General features: G+C 43.1%; 1 protein-coding gene across 3 annotated transcripts in view; it reads right to left on the minus strand.

The window, feature by feature from the left end:
* Positions 1–1,715: 1,715 nt before the first annotated feature.
* The window catches only part of MARK3 (microtubule affinity regulating kinase 3), a 383,109-nt gene continuing 367,707 nt past the window's right edge, over positions 1,716–17,117 (minus strand). The window contains exon 16 of one of the 3 annotated variants that reach the window (XM_069207286.1): positions 1,716–3,214. In XM_069207286.1, the coding sequence (XP_069063387.1) occupies positions 2,869–3,214 (346 nt within the window). In that variant the 3' untranslated portion in view covers positions 1,716–2,868. The remainder of the gene's footprint in view (positions 3,215–17,117) is intronic. The other 2 variants (XM_069207285.1, XM_069207287.1) reach the window with 2 other exon arrangements.

The following is a 17,117-nucleotide window of genomic DNA, read 5'->3' on the forward strand; positions in this document are numbered from 1 at the left end:
CCCCACGGGACGGTAGGTTATCCAGAGGAGCAGCCAGTTCAGATATGCGGTGCATGGACCCATAAAATTCCTTTACCTGAGCAGGGCTCACTCCGCCTCCCGAAAACTTGGGGAGGCATGAATTAGACCAAGACAACAGCTCCTCAGAACTGTGCCGGGAATGCCGATGTTCCTTACTCGTCGTGTCGGTCCAACTGACGAGGAAAAGTCGACGCACCCTTAACTTCTTATGCTCCTTGTGCCTCTTCCCAGAGTGTCACAAGGACTTTGAATGGAACGAAGAGGACTTGGGGCTCCTGGAGCGGGTTCCGCAACCTTCCCCTCGATCAGGACCGAGACCTCCAAGGTGTCGCCTGCCGGGCCAGGCCACTAGCAGCTTCAGGGGCCACTCCTTCAAAGCCTTCTGCACAGTGGCCCGGCGGTCCAAGCACAACTTGGAGTCATGATCACTCAGAACAAATGGGGACCTGTAACCGACATGGCGCAGTGACAGGTGCCACACGGCTCAAACCTTGTATTCCTTGAAGACATCCTCAACACACTGAAAAAAGAATTCAACAAAACTTCAAAAAATTCTGTCAGGAAACCGACAGAGGGGTAACTCTTCCCCGATTAGCACTAACTGGCACAGTCAAAAAGAACTGGAGTCCGCATGACGAGATTGCTCATATATAAGTGACTGCAACATCCCTTCCCGCATGTATGATGGTGACACCACTACCCAGAACCGAATAAAGGCACCTACCTGCTCACAAGGGTAGTGCTCACGAAAATTCTTCCAGATCTAGGCTGATGCCTTGGGAAATTCAAAGGTAAGGAATCTGCAGCTAGATGTCTTTATCAGATTGGGACAGCATCACTTAAATCATGTCCTCTTTGGCACTTTAAAGGGCCAGTAGCAGATGGGAGATCCCTGTTGTCTGTGGAGAAGGCCACTGAAACAGGCAATAAATACGGACAAGTCTGAGCTATTTACAAAAGGCACAGTGCAGCGGTACTAATTTGTAAAGGGAGGTTCAGGTGATTATGTGTGGTGCACATTTTTTTCTGCAGGAAAAAGTAGGATGCAGCATACAGACATAGTTCGACAGCCAGCACATCCAACGAATATGACTAGGGAACACAAAGTGCCAGCAATTTATAACACTTAACCTCAAACACCTAATTAGTCACTGTGTAGCAGTACCGACTATAGCAAACAGGTAGTTTTTGTGACATTGTTGTCACTTTATGGTTAAAAAGAATAAAATCTGTCAAAGTTATTCTGAGCTCCCATGTCGGCTCAAAATTGAAGGAAGACAAAAAATACAACAATGGCAGCAACCCAAGGGACAATTTGTACTTATGGTTTATATGAAAAGGAGTGTGACTCAAAGTGCCCCTAAATGCTGAGGTAGCTGTCCATACCAAGCATCACATGTCAGCATCATACACATGATCTGATTCTAAAAGGAGGTACTTATGGCAAAATGTGATTATTCACAAAACCCTTAACCAGCAGATGACCGAACAAAATACAATATTGTTATTGGGATTGATGCCAGTTGGATACTCATGGAGCAGGAATTATTATGTCCACACACAATTTGAATTCAAAAATCTACCCTCCATATTCCGAGACGCCTTGTGAAGTTAAACATACTTATTAATGGCCTGTTGTCACATTTAAGTATGGTATAAGTTAGCTGGTAAATGAGTGCAGCTAATTGAAAACCTTTTGTAGAAATGTCCTTTATTAACAGATAACTTAAGTACAGGTTTGAGAAGAACTCTGTACATGAACTGCAAGGCTTTGGTAATTCAGGGGACATATTAAGCCACAATACAGGCAAACCTTTGATAGACTTCATACTAAGCACAGACTGGACATTTTAACATCGGTTTCAAGAAAGGACAAGAATAAAACGGCTTGCCTCTTGGTAACTAGCTTTGCCTAACAAAATTCCATAAACAAAAAAACACAAAAAAAAAAAGAATTCTTCATTTAGAAAGTTAGAATTTTGGCATAGTTTGTGTGAAAGATGGAATATACTTTCAAGACCGATATTCAAAATAATACAAGAACTGCTGCTGGCTCTATCAAAATGTAGCACCATTTAACACAGGTCATTTTATGTGGCAGATTTCCCATTGACATATACACCATCTTATTTGTCAATATTTAAACCCATTGAGATAAAAAGGAGTTGCAAGCCATGATACAATGGAACAGAAGGGCCAAATGTAAATCTTTGGTAAGTGGACAACCCAGCAGGCTGAATGCAATGAGAACGAAAAGAGCAGAATTGAAGAAATGCATTTTTTTCGACCTTCAAGTTCCAAAATACACACGATCCCACAAGTTTTATGTAAAGTAAATATAAAAAAAACAGATTTGGGGAGCCCAAGGACACACGAGATAGGCCGCAAGAATGACATTATCCAAAAGCGTTTGTTTGGAGAACAAAATAAGGAACCTCTCGTAGAATATTTATTATAGAAATACACACACGCGCGCGCACGCGCACATCTGAACCGAACATAGACAGGCATAAGGAGTGCTTAAGTGCATTAATTAGTTTCATTCTATTTTCAAAGAGACCAACCAAAACAAATTACAGCTCATTTACATGATAGGCAACTTTAATGCTGTAGTGCACTTGTGTATATATATGAATATATATATATCTATATATATATTTAAAAAAAAGGTCCAGACTCTGCATCCTAGCGCAGCAGCTCGTTTCCATTCCAATATTGAAGTACTGAATATCTTGATTTAGAAGATGCAGGAGTTATTGCCTAAATATTACACTATACATTTCAAAGAGTGTTCTGAAAAAACACTTTGAAAAAAATGCTGCTAATTCACAGCGCAATTGTTTGTTGCTACAGCTTTAACTCATTGGCGATTTTTGAAGCAATGTTTTTAAAAGCTATGGATGTTCCTGATATTCGTTTAAAACGAACTCCATTAAGTGACAGTCTAGGCAGTTTGCACACCTCCATCTCCCACTGGACCAGGTTTTCGGCATGACCATCTCCATTGACGCAGAACAGCAAGAAACGTTCTCGTTGTTCGTAGTCACAATTATTGACATCCAGGACTTTTCGAATCTCCTTCATCATGTCATTTGGATCCATAGAACTCGTAGTTTTCATACTCCACGTAAATCGTAACGAGCGGGGCTTTATATCCTTGGTCTCATCTTTCTGTTCTCCAGATATATTGCGACTGAAACAAATAAGTTTTTGCAGTTATGATTATTCATCAATCTTGTTTAAGTAACATTTAATGAACAGTTTTTAATAACATCTACTAAACCAAGTCTGCATACTTTTTCTGTAGAATACCTGAGCTCCGGGATCCTTTACTGGCCCGGAGCACTAAAGGTACTTAGGAAGCACTCTGATTGATGCAGTACACTCCCAAGTACACACAATGACAAACTGGACAAAGAACACCTGTTCCTTCACATTCTCAAATGATTCACTGACAAGTTAACAGGGGCTGGATTAGAAGTAATAAAAATAAGTTCTACATATAAAAAGGTGCTAAATGCGCTGGAAGAGGATAAAAAGAGGGTACATTTTTAATTGGGGAGAGGCACACGAGGGTCAGAGCTGGAAAATGCATGCACTGGGATGGCTAACTAACTTGCCTTAATGCGAATGCAGAGCTGTTGGCTTTGCCAAAGTTGGTCTGTAAAGCATTGAGTAAAAAATTGAAAGAAAAAAAAAAATCAAAGTACTATAAGAAAAGCAAACACACATCTGTAGTGTGGACTGAATACATTGTTTCAATTGTTATTAATGGCGATGTTTATTTTTCAAATACTTTTGAATCAAGAAACTCAAAACAGTATTTAAAAGAATATGAAAGTATAAGAATGTAAAGGGAAACTAAAGTAGTGTTACGTCAGGCTTCCCCACTGGGTAGCTCACAAGCTATTGGTAGCTCACCACCTACCTGCAAGTAGTCCAGCCCAGCCTACTAAAGTAGCAGCTAGAGCCCAGATTACTGCTGTTTTTCACAGTTCAAATAGGGGCAGGAGTCCGTTGCCTTCCTTGCACTCAGGACCAGGATACTCTGGCTACGCCACTAGCGGGAACCCAGATGCACACATTTTCCTTGGTAGGCTGTATAGCGTTATCAGTAATACTGCATGTCTGTGCAAATTTAGTGGTCATGTCATTGGAGAATGTGCTGTCTCTAAATGACAGTGCACTGCCACACCATGCAAGACCAGTTAGATTTCTAGGGTGGTGCAATCTTTTCATACAGTGGGTGCTTAGGTACTTCCTTCACTAGTGAGTCAAGGGCAAGAAACGTATTTATCTTTACTCGTGCAAGTAGTTGAGAAATTGTATTTGAATTGTTGCCGGGGTCGCACTGCCCTCTGCTTTTAACACTGGAGATTTTTTTTTATTTTTTATTAACTTTCCTAAGTCTTTAAGTTTGAAAGACACCGTGCTTTTAATTTTTCTAATGTGCAGAGTTTCAAGATAACCACCTTGTTCGTTTCATTGTGTTGTACACATTAGAAATTAGATTCACAGAGGTCAGGTGTGGAGATGGAATCACATGGAAACAGTGCCAGATATTTGTGTTCATGTAAGATTTTTATTTTTATGTATTCTCTTAATCCCTTCTCGGCTCTGTCTGGCCAAATGGTGGGTGTTGTGAATGCATAAACGTTAGCATGCTTGTGTTTGCTTGCTGATGGAAGCATGTGTGGGATAGCAATCTGTCTATTTACTGGTGGGCAAAATTCCGGTTTAGCCCAGGTGCCCATCAAGACATCGGTTAATGCCTCACTGAAACGTAATAAAGACTCCTGTGAAGAACAAGGTAGTCTTCACCTCCAGAGTGGATTAAGTAAGATGATGGGTCTCTGCTGCCCTACCTATTACTTTGGCAAATGACTGTTTTCAGTGGCCATAGCTGGATTAGGAAATTATAATCCAACATCTGGTGATTTATCAAACTCACTAGCATCTCGCAAATCTTGTAAAATTTTATCCTGGGCATCATCAGCCTCAAAATGTACTCCTCTCTGGATGAATCTGGTTCTGATTGAACGCAAACCATAGCAGATGGTACATTTGCCTCGGAATCCGAAAGAATGATCAGATTCATAACCAGCATCAGCGACTTCGGTACTGGCGCTGGTAACTGAATCAGCTGCCTTAGACGGTTTAATTACAGTGTAAGCCGTGATGCCGAAGATGGAACTAAAGGCATCATCTGATTTGGATTCAATGAACCCAAACCAGACGATGTTTATAGTCTCGAAATAAGGTCCATAGGCACTGCTAGTGTTGAGGAAGGCTCAGTCGACATATGAGCAACCAGAGGCTCCCTTGGATTTGTGGGGTCTGAAGGCACTCCAGGAGAATCCAGAAGTGCAACAAAGATGAAGTCCATAGCTTTTTTCCAGCTGTTGGAGTTGATCTGGCATCGTAACCCAATCTAACGGAAGTTGAAACAGAAATTACAATGTAGTTTGCCCCGCAATGAGGCAACAGCTTTGTCAAGAGGTCACGCAACTCCGAGTAGCAAGGGGATACAATGTCACAACGCAACCTTGAGACGCTGAAGGGAATCGCTATAGAAACGTTTCTGGATCAAGTCTGATTGATGCCTGGATGTATTAAAACCTGAAGAATCTGCGGGTGGAAATCTCTATCAGTAATGCTTCTCCTTGTTTATGTCTGCATAAAATAGCATACATCCTTGTGCTAACTTCAGACTGTGCTCCTGTGCCCATTCCTTCCTTCTTTCATGTTTATACATTATGTGCAGCTGGGTTTGAACATGTAATCTTAACTATCATGGGACAAACCGTGAGTAGATCAAATGTCTGAATCCTCGTAAATTGACTTTGTGTTGAGTGGAGGTACCAGTACGCCTAAAATCTATATTCAAGATGGAAGAATTCTCTCCATGTTGTAACGCTTATATAAGTGTATCCACTCAGGTACTGGCCTGATTATCGCACAGACAGGTAGTAACAACACTAACACCACACTGCAGGAAGTACCTGAGGCCACTACATGAGCATGTACTTACATACCTTCCTTTTCTCCACTTCCTATTCAACAAATAATAAATATGGGGCATTACATAGACAGGATACATTTCACAAGGATCACAGCACCCAATATCAAAGCTTGTCAATGTCAATCAAGAATTGCATCCTATTGGAGTTTAATTCAACTTGCAATTGCATTTGTACACATGTATATTTATTATTATTAGGATTTTGCTATTTTTTTTTTATATAGAACATATCAGCAATGTGTAGTCACACCGCATGTGGTGCACACATCAACTATAGAACAAGGCACCGGTTTTGGTAACTAGGTGTCCTTGATGGTTTGAACAACCAAAAATGAATACTGCTTGGGCGGATCTGTTAGGGCATTTCACATCGCCATTGCCACAACCCTGTAAGTGAAGTAATGATGACACTACTACAGTCCATCTAACAACTCCAATTTTAGAGAAACAGTCTGAAGAATAAATTATGTACCTTGAGTAACAGTTTTACAGTGAAAAAATCTAACTGCAGTTTCCTTCACCTTGTGAATCCCAGTAGCTCCGGAAACTCTTGCAATAAGTCCTGTGTGTTGACACATGGTGCCACTGACTTCTGTGTGATTTAGTTCTGTTTCCGGACATCATGACAAGAAGCCTCATAAAGACACTACCTCTACGTGATGTCAGTGTAATCGTAGAAATTCCACTTTTAAAAGCAGAGGGCACCGCCAAACAAATGTCTCTTCCACTGGCAATGTGTGAAAGCTAATTTGGGATTTTTTTTAAGTTGAAGCCTCAGGTGTGGGAAGTGGTCAGGGGATGATGAATCTATGGTTAGATTTACTATCCATCAGACAGCGCATTGTATGCAGCATTTTTCTGATGGTTAGTTCTAAATGAAGACTGCTCATCTTTTGACTGGATAGCAATGCCTCCGACAACTAGGTGGGTTTCGGGAGCCGTCTTTACACAGGAAGGCCTGAGGGTCCAAGCAGGCAAAATGATCCTCTGTGGACTTGTCAATCGATGCAGTAATGCTAGTGAAGCTATTGGCAGAGACCCACATGGCTGCCTGACAGCTACCTAAAATGAATTGAGAGACCCGGGTTGAAAGAGGATCAAACGTAGAGTCCACAGGTAAGCAGGCATTATTAGTTTTTATATCAACCTCCAAAAGGACTGCACAGGGTATGTTCAGTGCCCTTTTCTGGGCCTTGTTAACCGCTCTTGTGAGACAGGACCTCTGTTTCAGGCAGTCAATGTAGTTGACTAGTCGAAGAAAGTTTCCACCTCAGTGCAGTTCCTCCTATATCTGAAAAATTGGCCTATCAGCCGATTGAGATGATGAGAAAGTGAGCAAGTTGGTGAGTGATAGCCAAGTAGCTTGTGGTGGTTGCTTACGTGAGGCGTTTCCTATATATGGGTTTAATAACTGAGCACACAGTGTAATTGTGTTCAAGGGCCGTACTGTTTATTCAAGTTTTGAGTGGAGGGCGTCCATAATATACACTTCCCTCTAGAGTGCCTTTTGTATTTGGGATGTTGGGAATTTTCTTGTGATGTACTACAGACAACTCCATCGATGTTGTGAACCAGGGTTGTTTTGACCAGGTTTAAGCTACAAGAATCATTTTGAGGGATGTTGGTCTGAGTTTCCTGACCAGATATGGAATGAATGGGAGAGGTGGAAAAGCATATGAAAATATTCCTGACCAATCCACCCATAGATTATTGCCCTTGCACTGTGGATGTGGGTGTCTGGAAGCGAAACTTAGCATTGTGCGTTTTATTTGGTGGCGAATTAGTCTATTTCTGGTGTTCCCCAATGCTGGAAGTACTTGTGTAGGACTTGTAGCTGGAGTTCCCATTCACAGACTTGTTGCCGTGTCTTGCTTAGTTGGTCCGCTATTGAATTGTCCACCCCTGGAAGATATTCTGCTAGAAGGTGAATGTGGTAAGGAACAGCCCAATGCTAAGTGGCCTGTTCTATTTGAGATAATTGTGAATGCATTCCTCCTGGTTTCTGAATTTAATACATTGCAGTCATATTGTCTGTGTAAAAGACCATGCTTTCCCTGCTATATTCGGAAGCCTTGACACCCATCTGTTTGGCTAAGAACCCTAGGACATTGATGTGGAGTGTTAGTTGGTGAACAGTCCACCACCCATGTACTGTGATGCCCTCCATGTGTGCTACCCATGATGCATTCGTTGTTGTAGACACTTGAGGGTTTGGGCCCAAGAAAGATCTGTCCTTGAGGGTATTATGTGCATCTACCACTTCAAAAATTGATGGACCCTGGGGAAAACCAACACTACATCCTCCAAATTGACCTCCATTTGTGACTACTCAGATGCATGAAACTTCTGGAAAGGGTCTCATGTGTAGCCTAGCATGTGGGGACAATTACTATACAAGAGGCCATCATGCTAAGAAGATCACTGTCCTGACTGTTGGGTGACAATGAGGCGGAAAAAAGCCAGTTGGTTCTGGAGCTTGAAAATCCTTTGGGAATTGGGATAAACTTTGGCTGAGATTGAATGGAGTATTCCTCCCGAATATGGCTGTATCTGTAAAGGTAAGTGGGATTTTATGGCATTTAATGTGAATCCCCGATTGTGTGGTATATTGGTGGTGGCCTGTGTACTTTGCAGGCACCTCTGTTTGCTTGAACTCTTGATCAGCCAATTGTCAAGGCATGGAAGTACATGAATATGATGTCTTCTTGAATAAGCTGCTACCACAGCTAGGCATTTTGGGAAAACTCTTGGGGCTGTTGCCACCCCGAAAGGTAATACTTTGAACTGGTAATGACGACCACTTACCACAAGCCAGAGATACTGGTGATGTGCAGGGTGAATTGGTATATGAAAATATGAGTCCTTGAGATCTAGTACTGTTATGAAGTAGCCTTTTTGTAGTAGAGGTATCACATCTTGTAGCGGTCATCGATCCAGTATTGGTCTTAGCTTCCCATTTTTTTGGGGGGGTTAAAAAGTACAGGGAGTGCATCGCATTGTCTTGATGGTTGTGCGGTACAGGCTCTATGGCCCCCTTTTGCAGCAAAACCTTTACCTCTTCTTTGAGAAGGTGTACATGCTCAGAGTTGAGAATTTATTTGCGAGGAGGAATTTTTGGTGGGTGACTTTTTAGCTCTAGGCAATATCCCTCTCTGATAATGTCCAGCACCCACCGTTCTGATGTTACTTTTGAACACAACTGGTGGAACGGTTAGAGCCTTTGCAGACAGGTGTTGTGTGATCGGGGGGAATGGAAGGTAAGTCACTGCTCAGAGCTAGAGGTTCTCCTTGTGGGTGTTCCTCTACCTTCCCCTTGTGGCTTAAATCCTCCTTTATAATAGCTTCCCCAGCTTGTTGATGGTATTGCTGCTGCTGTTTTTAATTAGTCGGGGTGTCAGGAGTGGTGTTTTTGAAAGCTTCTCTTTCCTGATAATTCCAAAAGAAATGCCGTTTGGGTGTTGTAGACTGCAAGGCTCCCATAGAGTAGCAGTCTCTGTGCCTTTTTTATTTTCTGTAATTGGGAGTCTAACTGTGGTCCAAATAGGTGTTCGCCATCAAACAAACAGGATATTAAGTAAATTAGAAAATGTTGCTGCACCTCCAGCTCAAATCCCGAGATGCGTGACCATGCACCTTTGCGAAGTAGAAAAGAGGATTTTATTCCTCTTGCAGTTAGGTCTGCACTGTCTAGGGCAAAACATATATCTGCATTAGACACTTGTCTATCCTCTGCAAGAAATTCTTCTCCCCTTTTTATATACTGTTTGGGGAGATGTTGAATAAGATATTCCATCTCAACCCTAGTTGCCCTGTAGTATCTGGATAGGAGTCCTACTGAGTTAGCAATGCACCAGTGATTTCCATGTCCAGTTGCTACATTCTTTCCTGCTGCATCAATACACTTTCTCTTCTTATCAGAAGGTGGCACATCCCCAGAGGCTTGAGAAGCTGCTCTATTTCTTGCGGTTGTCTCTACCAAGGAATCAACTGGTGAATGTCCTCTAATGTAAAGACGGCCGCTGGGAGAGGGTTTGCATTTCCTCTCTTTATATGTAAAGTGAGGACTCTGGTCTTGATGGGGACTTTAAAAAGTTCTGTCAAGACTTTAAGCATGGACCCTATCATTGGGAGATATTGCACTGTACGCTCCGTATTTAATTGTTTCCACTAATAACCCTCTTTCCTCTTCTGTGGTATGTATTTTGACCTTGTGGTATTCAGCTGAGCTTTGAATGAAACTGTGGTACGACGATGTCATCTGGGGGATGCTTTAATTGGTACTGGGGGTTTTATGTCCGAGTCTGGTAGCACTCTGTCAGTCATCCCATGGGTCTAGGCTATGTAGGGGATCTCCCTGGGAGTCTGAGTCATTATAAGTACAGTAAGTTGGGTTCTCTGCCTCTTCTCCTATTGAGTGTGTGGAAGATGGTGATAATGGATGTGGGGATGCATTTAAGATCAGAGGCACAGGGCTTGTGGCCCTATGGTCTGTGGGTATCTTTTTTAGAATTGGTAGAGGTATAGCAGTGCCCTGCCTTTGTCTTTTTTTTGTGTCTTTTCTGGTAAATGTTTTTTCTTCATTATCTCTTGAAGGTTCTCGAAAACATTCCAATCAGTGTCAGATGCCACAGGTTTAGGCTTTGCCTCTGTAGAGGAATGCTATCTTGGTGCCAAAATGGTTGATGCCATAGCCTTATTTGAAGCCGAACTGTGGCTGTGCCCCGATACCTTCTTTGGAATCAATGCATGTTTCGGCTGATAGGGTGTGTGTCTGTTCGATGCTGATGAAATCATCAGTGTCAGCAGATGGCAAGGTGTAGACAGTCCTATGTGCAGAAGGCGATGGCTTTTTCGACAACTGGTGCTGCTGCATGTAGACTTCATGCCAGTCCCTATGGCATGTAGCCAAAGTGGGATTGATTATCGACTCATCCTGTCTCGGCTCCAGGGCACGCTATCGGTGTAGACCAGCACCCGAGGGTTGTGGCGCAATAAGTCGATGTTGGGAGGACTGGCTTCTTACTTTATGTATGTGTGGTGGGTCTTGAGTACCCATGGCCCATGGTGTTGTCCTCATCTTGGGACCTAACCCCGACGGTCTCTGTTCTTGTGTTGTCTCCATGACCAGTAAGTCTGAGTCTTCATCTTCCTATTGTTGGCTAGAGTCAACGGAACCGACGTAACGCGGACTGGCAACGATGACACATTCTGTCACAGTATCTTCTCCTTCATCTTTGAAGGACTAAAGTTGTTGATCCCCTTCTTTGATAAATTATGCTTTTGACACCATCTCCATGTTATGGGCTAATTGTCAGTCTTGTCTGAACTGTCTTTTTGTTTTTGAGTAGGCTGCAGACTGTGCAGTCATATTCTTTGTGTTTCAGCGACAGGTAGAGATTGCAGATGTTGCATTTGCATGTGTATGAGTAAGTGTATTTAGCACTGCATTGTGGGCAGTTACGGAAGACACTGCCCTTTTTTTTTTTTTTTTTTTACTCTTCATCACATGGAGCCAAACATTCTCAACAGGTCCCTGAAGGGAGTTTTGCTAAGTCAACAGTAGAAATCTTGCATCGTCCGGAAAACTCAGATCTGCTAGTCGCCTACAAGTTGTCAAACTTGCAACCAAGGTATGGATACTATTTCCAAACCACTAGGCATTTTTAGGCTGCTGAGGCGTTGAAGCTGCATGGTGCTCCGGCGCAGTCTGTCCAAACCTGACAGAAGAAAACAATCAATCTAACAAAGGAACCATTGCACATGCACTTTCTCTCAAGGAGGAAGAGACTCAACGTCACAACAGCAATGAAAAAACTCTCCCAAGAAAAACAACTTGGAGAGTCTGAGCCAACACTAGATGGCAGGAGTTTGCACAGCATATGTACCTGCAGCCAACAAATGCTACGAACACATTTACACATCACCCCCACTAGCAGCAGCTCTGAGGGACTTAGTGGGATCCTGGGAGACAGCTTTAATGCAGTCAAGGACAGGTGTACATCACCTGTTCTCTACTATTAATTTGAAGGCCAGGATTCTACTGTAGGACATGGATACCAAGTTAGTGAAGTTTGCTGGGTCCCTTTGCGATGTGACCAAAATTTCATAATTTCTGTTCGGTGGCAGTAGGGCCAATCTTGGATACATTTACAAAGCTCTGGCATCCCAATGCCCTTCTCCTGGTAGAAATTGAAAAGGCTTTCAACAGAGGATTTAGAGTACATCTAAAAGACCCTTCTCAAGATGAATTCTGGGACACATTCCATTTATGTAAACCCAGTGGTGTGAGTGCAAGTGAACAGGTCCTTATACCTTATCACCCCTTAGGGAGAGGGACACATCATAGTGGCCATCTAAAATTTACTGTTTGGCCTGGCTATTGAGCTCCTTCGGGAATGGATTCAACGACAGAGGTTGTTGAGTAATCAAGTGTCCCATTATGCCAATGACATCCTCCTATTCCTAAGCTTCCTTCTCACTTTGGGTTTGGTCAACTCCTGGTGAAGATACTAAACTTTTTGGGAAGTTTGCCCATTTAAGGGTGAACAGGTACAAGTTGTTGGTGGGTGGGGGGGGGGGGGGGGGGGGGGGGGTTTGCAGGCAGGTGAGTAAGCAAGGGACTGGCACCTCAACCTGCAATGTGATAAAGAGTCCGCTTTAAATACACTGGGGTGTAGGTTAGTCCACAATTTGGAGGTTACCTAGATATGTAATGTTGTTCTCCTTTCTGAAGATGCACTGGCGAGACCTAAGGGGATTGAACACACTCCTAATCTCAATCACCGGACAGTTTCCTTCTTCAGTATATGTTGGCTCTCTGTAGAATGCTGTAATTGTTGCAAATCTATCCTACAAATTCCAGAACGGTACTTCCAGACAGTTAAAGGTTTGATATGGTCCTTGTGGGCAAGTTAAGACACCTAGAGTGGCAATCGACTAATGCTACAAATCTGTGAATAACGGAGGGCTGGTGATGGCAGATGTTGGGTTGAACCCTAACCACCACCTATTAAATTCCAGCCTCACTTTCCAGGCAGCAAGGTTGGGCCGAAGCTCCAGTAAGCAGATATGGAGTTGGCCCTCCACAGGAAACCAGAGGCCTCTGAGCAATAAATGCCCCCAGAAGACCCTCACTCCTTGAATCAGCAGTAGTGATGGGTCAGGCACCAAAATATTCTGGATCATTTTTAGCAATTGCTCCCACAAGCCATTAGGTGGCGTCAGACTCCAAGGTATATGTGCCTCCTTCGGAAGTAATGGCACAGAGCCGTATATATGCACCACCCGAGTCCTGTTGTCAGTTTTGTTTTAAGACTCTTCCGCACCTTCAGATGTGGAGCAATCATGACATGTAATACAACAATGGACAAAGTTCAACTTCAAACATTTTTAGAGCCTTAAAGCCCTCTTCACAGAACAGGGGGTATTGAAAGCAGTGAGGAGCCTGCAGGTAAAGCATCCAAGAGAAGTACAAGTTACTTATCTTTGGTAATGCTTTTTGAAAGTGGGTACTATAACCACCAATTTCTCACCTTAGAATATTCCCCGGACAACCAGACTGGATCTGGAGAATTTTACCGCATTGCTCCTGTGAGCCACTAGGTGGCATAGTGTGGCTTTGTGTTTTTCTATCATCCCCAAACTCCCCTCCCCGCGAACAGTGACAGATTCAAGTCTCATAAGGGTCACTCCTGTGCACTGAGATAAAATTTCTTGTCCTTTCCCTTTCTACACCCTCAGAACCCGAGCAGAAAACAATTGGTGACAGTGTGCTGTTCTCTAATTGGAAACCTTCCTAGATGTTAAAAAAGAGTCTACTCCATAGAAAGTGGAGGGTCTTGTTGAATCAGACTAAACAGTGTGTTCACCAGAAAAGCATTCCTGAAGGTAAGTATAACTTGTACTTCTGATGGGATACATAAAACCCCAGATTCCTCAAAAAAGTAAGGATACCAAATCAGTACCTCCCACAGGTGTGTCTATGAAGTGGACTAAAATCAAAAACTCCTTCAGAACTGAACGGGTGAACTATCTGTCCTGCCAGACCTGTATGTAAAGGCAGTAGTGTTTTGTCAGCGTATGCACCGATGCCCATCCCGCACTTTGGCAGACATCAAGGACAAATACGCATTGATTCAGCACAAGGGAAGTAGTCTTGGCCCGATGGGATGGGCTCGCAGACCTTCCAACAGTTGTTTCCTGGCTAGCATGCAGCAAAACTTGATGCGGAGGACTATCCACCTCAACAGGATTCTTTTCTCCACAGTCTTACCTTTATGCGCTTCAGAAAACCCCACAGAGCCTGCCCTTTTGGGGTCCAACCAATGGAGCCTCTTCTCTCCATCCAAGAGGTGAGGTGAAACAAAGAACAGTGGTAGAGTGATAGATAGGGAAGAGAGTTTCAACCTTAAGCAAAAAGGTCGCCGGAGTACTCAGAAGCAAATAGTCTGGGAAGATGGTGATGCACAGCCGTTGCACCTAAAATGCCTTCAGTTCACTCATCGATCGAACTGACAATCACAACAAGGAAGCCCGTTTTCATAGTTGCAGCTAGCAATTATACAAGAACTCGAAGAGAGTTCACATGAGGTATGTCAAGACCAATTTAAGATCATGCTGGGGAATCAAACTCTTTGGAAGAAACGTGTGTCAAATCTTTAATGAACCTCATCAAACTGGTGATCTAAACAAAGACGGTTGATAAGGCAAATGTATAAAGGCCTGACAAATAACCTTTGCAGTGCCCACTGTAAGGTCTTCCTGAGCTACATAAAAAAAAGAACAAAATACCAGAATGTCTGACATCTTAGCTTACAAGTGGTCAGTGTCTGCGGCACCACACCAGGTATCAAATGTGTACTAGTGCCCAATACAGATAGATTTCGTGGCAAGGCATCTAGCAGAAAGAATTACATCTGTCACTAGATAGCAAATCAAATGCAGTCAATTGCCGCTGCTCAGTCTACATGCATGGACGTGTTAATTGTGGAGGTTCAGGTGGAGAAACGGTACTGTTACTGAGACAGGAGGTCTTCCCTAAGTGGTAAGCTAATTACGGGGCTCATGTCCAGGCATTTTGGCACAACATTAATTTGGCCAGTGGTGATATATTCTCAAGGGTGGGGAGCGTCAGTGTCAAACTCCCCCCACCCCCACCTCCAACACCTCAGCCCTCAATATCTTGACAGCTGGGTGGAGACTAAATACAGGTCACCAGGGCCTGAAGGAGCATCTTTAGGAAGGTGGCCTGGTGTGTTGTGATCCCCTATTAGTGAAGTTTGGGCAGTGTCTAGGAAGCCAGGTCTCTCTAGAGGTAGCTGTGGATGAGCAGCAAAGACTTATCTAGGAGACATGAAAAGCTTATGCAATACCATTACAGTCACACACCACTCTCATACATGAAAAAAACACAGTGTTACTGAAATAAAAGGTACTTTATTATGGTAACACAAATACTACAATACTATATAGGCAGTCCCTCAACTGGAGGGATGTAAACACACTATTGTATACACATTAGCAATGAGTAAAGTGCATAGAAAGCAATAGGCATTGGCAAAAGGAATAGTAAATAGTATAAGCCCTAGAGAAGTGCCAAACCATATACTAAGTAAGTGAAATGCGAGATATAGTCCCACACCCAAGGATGTGGAATTGTTAGAGGGGAGCTGGAGGAACTAGGATCCCCAAAAGGTGAGTACCACAGTGACCCCAAGTGAACAGGAGAGCAGAAGTACCTGGCTTTCCCCAAACCCAACAGAAGGACTTTGCAAAGGGATTATGTAAGACCCAACCAAGACTGGAAGAAGTCGAAGGTGGATCCTGACAGAAGAAGACCTGCAAAGGAAGTCCAGTTCATGTTGGAGTGTTTGGTTGTGAAAATGTTACTGTGGGTGTAGGGCAGGAGCTGTTATCAGGCTAGAACAGTGGCTATGTTTAGAGACACTTCCTGGTTGCCAATATTATTAGACTAGAACTGCCATTTTCGGGGCAGAGGTCTAATTGCCAGCGGTAGTCCGGACCACTATTGAAAGCTCATGGTGGTGCGGACGTGACTCCTGCAGCTCATAGCGGTACCTTGTTGAGTTTTTATGCTCCTATATTTTAAAACCAAGTTGCTGCTAATTCTTGTTTTGGGGAGTGGGGGTTGGCGGAGAGAGGTGAGGGGAACAGGAGCAGTTTTTTAGGCCAAGCACGCAAGTGTTATGACCTGTTGTAAGTATTGTGGGCTTTTAATCATGCCCATCACCTTCATTTGTTCTTGGCCTGCCTTTCAAAAAATACTTGGGCCCATATTTATACTTTTTTAGCGCCGCGTTTGCGCCGCTTTTTGATGCAAAAACAGCGCAAACTTGCAAAATAATTGTATTTTGCAAGTTTGCGCCGTTTTTGCATCAAAAAGTGGCGTAAACGCAGCGCTAAGAAAGTATAAATATGGGCCTTGATATCTTTGGTGAATGCTTTATGTTTGTCCTGCCTTGAGGCTGTTTTTGAATGCCTTGCCGTCAAGATTGGACATAGCTTTACTAGTTTTGCCCTCACAATAGCTATTTGCTTTTGATTTAGGAGGGACACAGTGATTTTCTTGAGATGATGGCTATTTTACCATGATACCTTGAGGTGGCAGTTTTTTAATGTGCATCCAACTTTTGTAATTTCCTAATGTTTTTGTGCCTAGTAGTTCTTCCTTGGTCTGAGGCTTGCGCATTTCTATGAAGTCCATACTCTGCAATGGGATGGTAAGCCAATTTTGCTATTTCCTTACTTGCCACGCCTGGGACTGTTTTTTTTAATCGTTGGATCACTTTTTTTAGTCTTTCACCATTCACTTTAATTCCTTCACTAATGTACCTTTCTGTTCTCACTTTTACGCAGGGCGATTGACTGAACAACTGACTTGGACGGGCAGTCTTCATTAAGTAAGTGACCATCCAGCATTTATTGTTTCACATTAATATAAGAGAAGTAGTAGCAACGGTCCTGAAGCAGCGTCACGGGATCATAACGACCACTTGGACGCGAAACATGTTGGACACATTGTTTTAGGATTTGGGGCACTACCTATTTCCTTAGA

This window comes from Pleurodeles waltl, chromosome 9, assembly GCF_031143425.1.
Source record: "Pleurodeles waltl isolate 20211129_DDA chromosome 9, aPleWal1.hap1.20221129, whole genome shotgun sequence".
NCBI lineage: Eukaryota > Metazoa > Chordata > Amphibia > Caudata > Salamandridae > Pleurodeles > Pleurodeles waltl.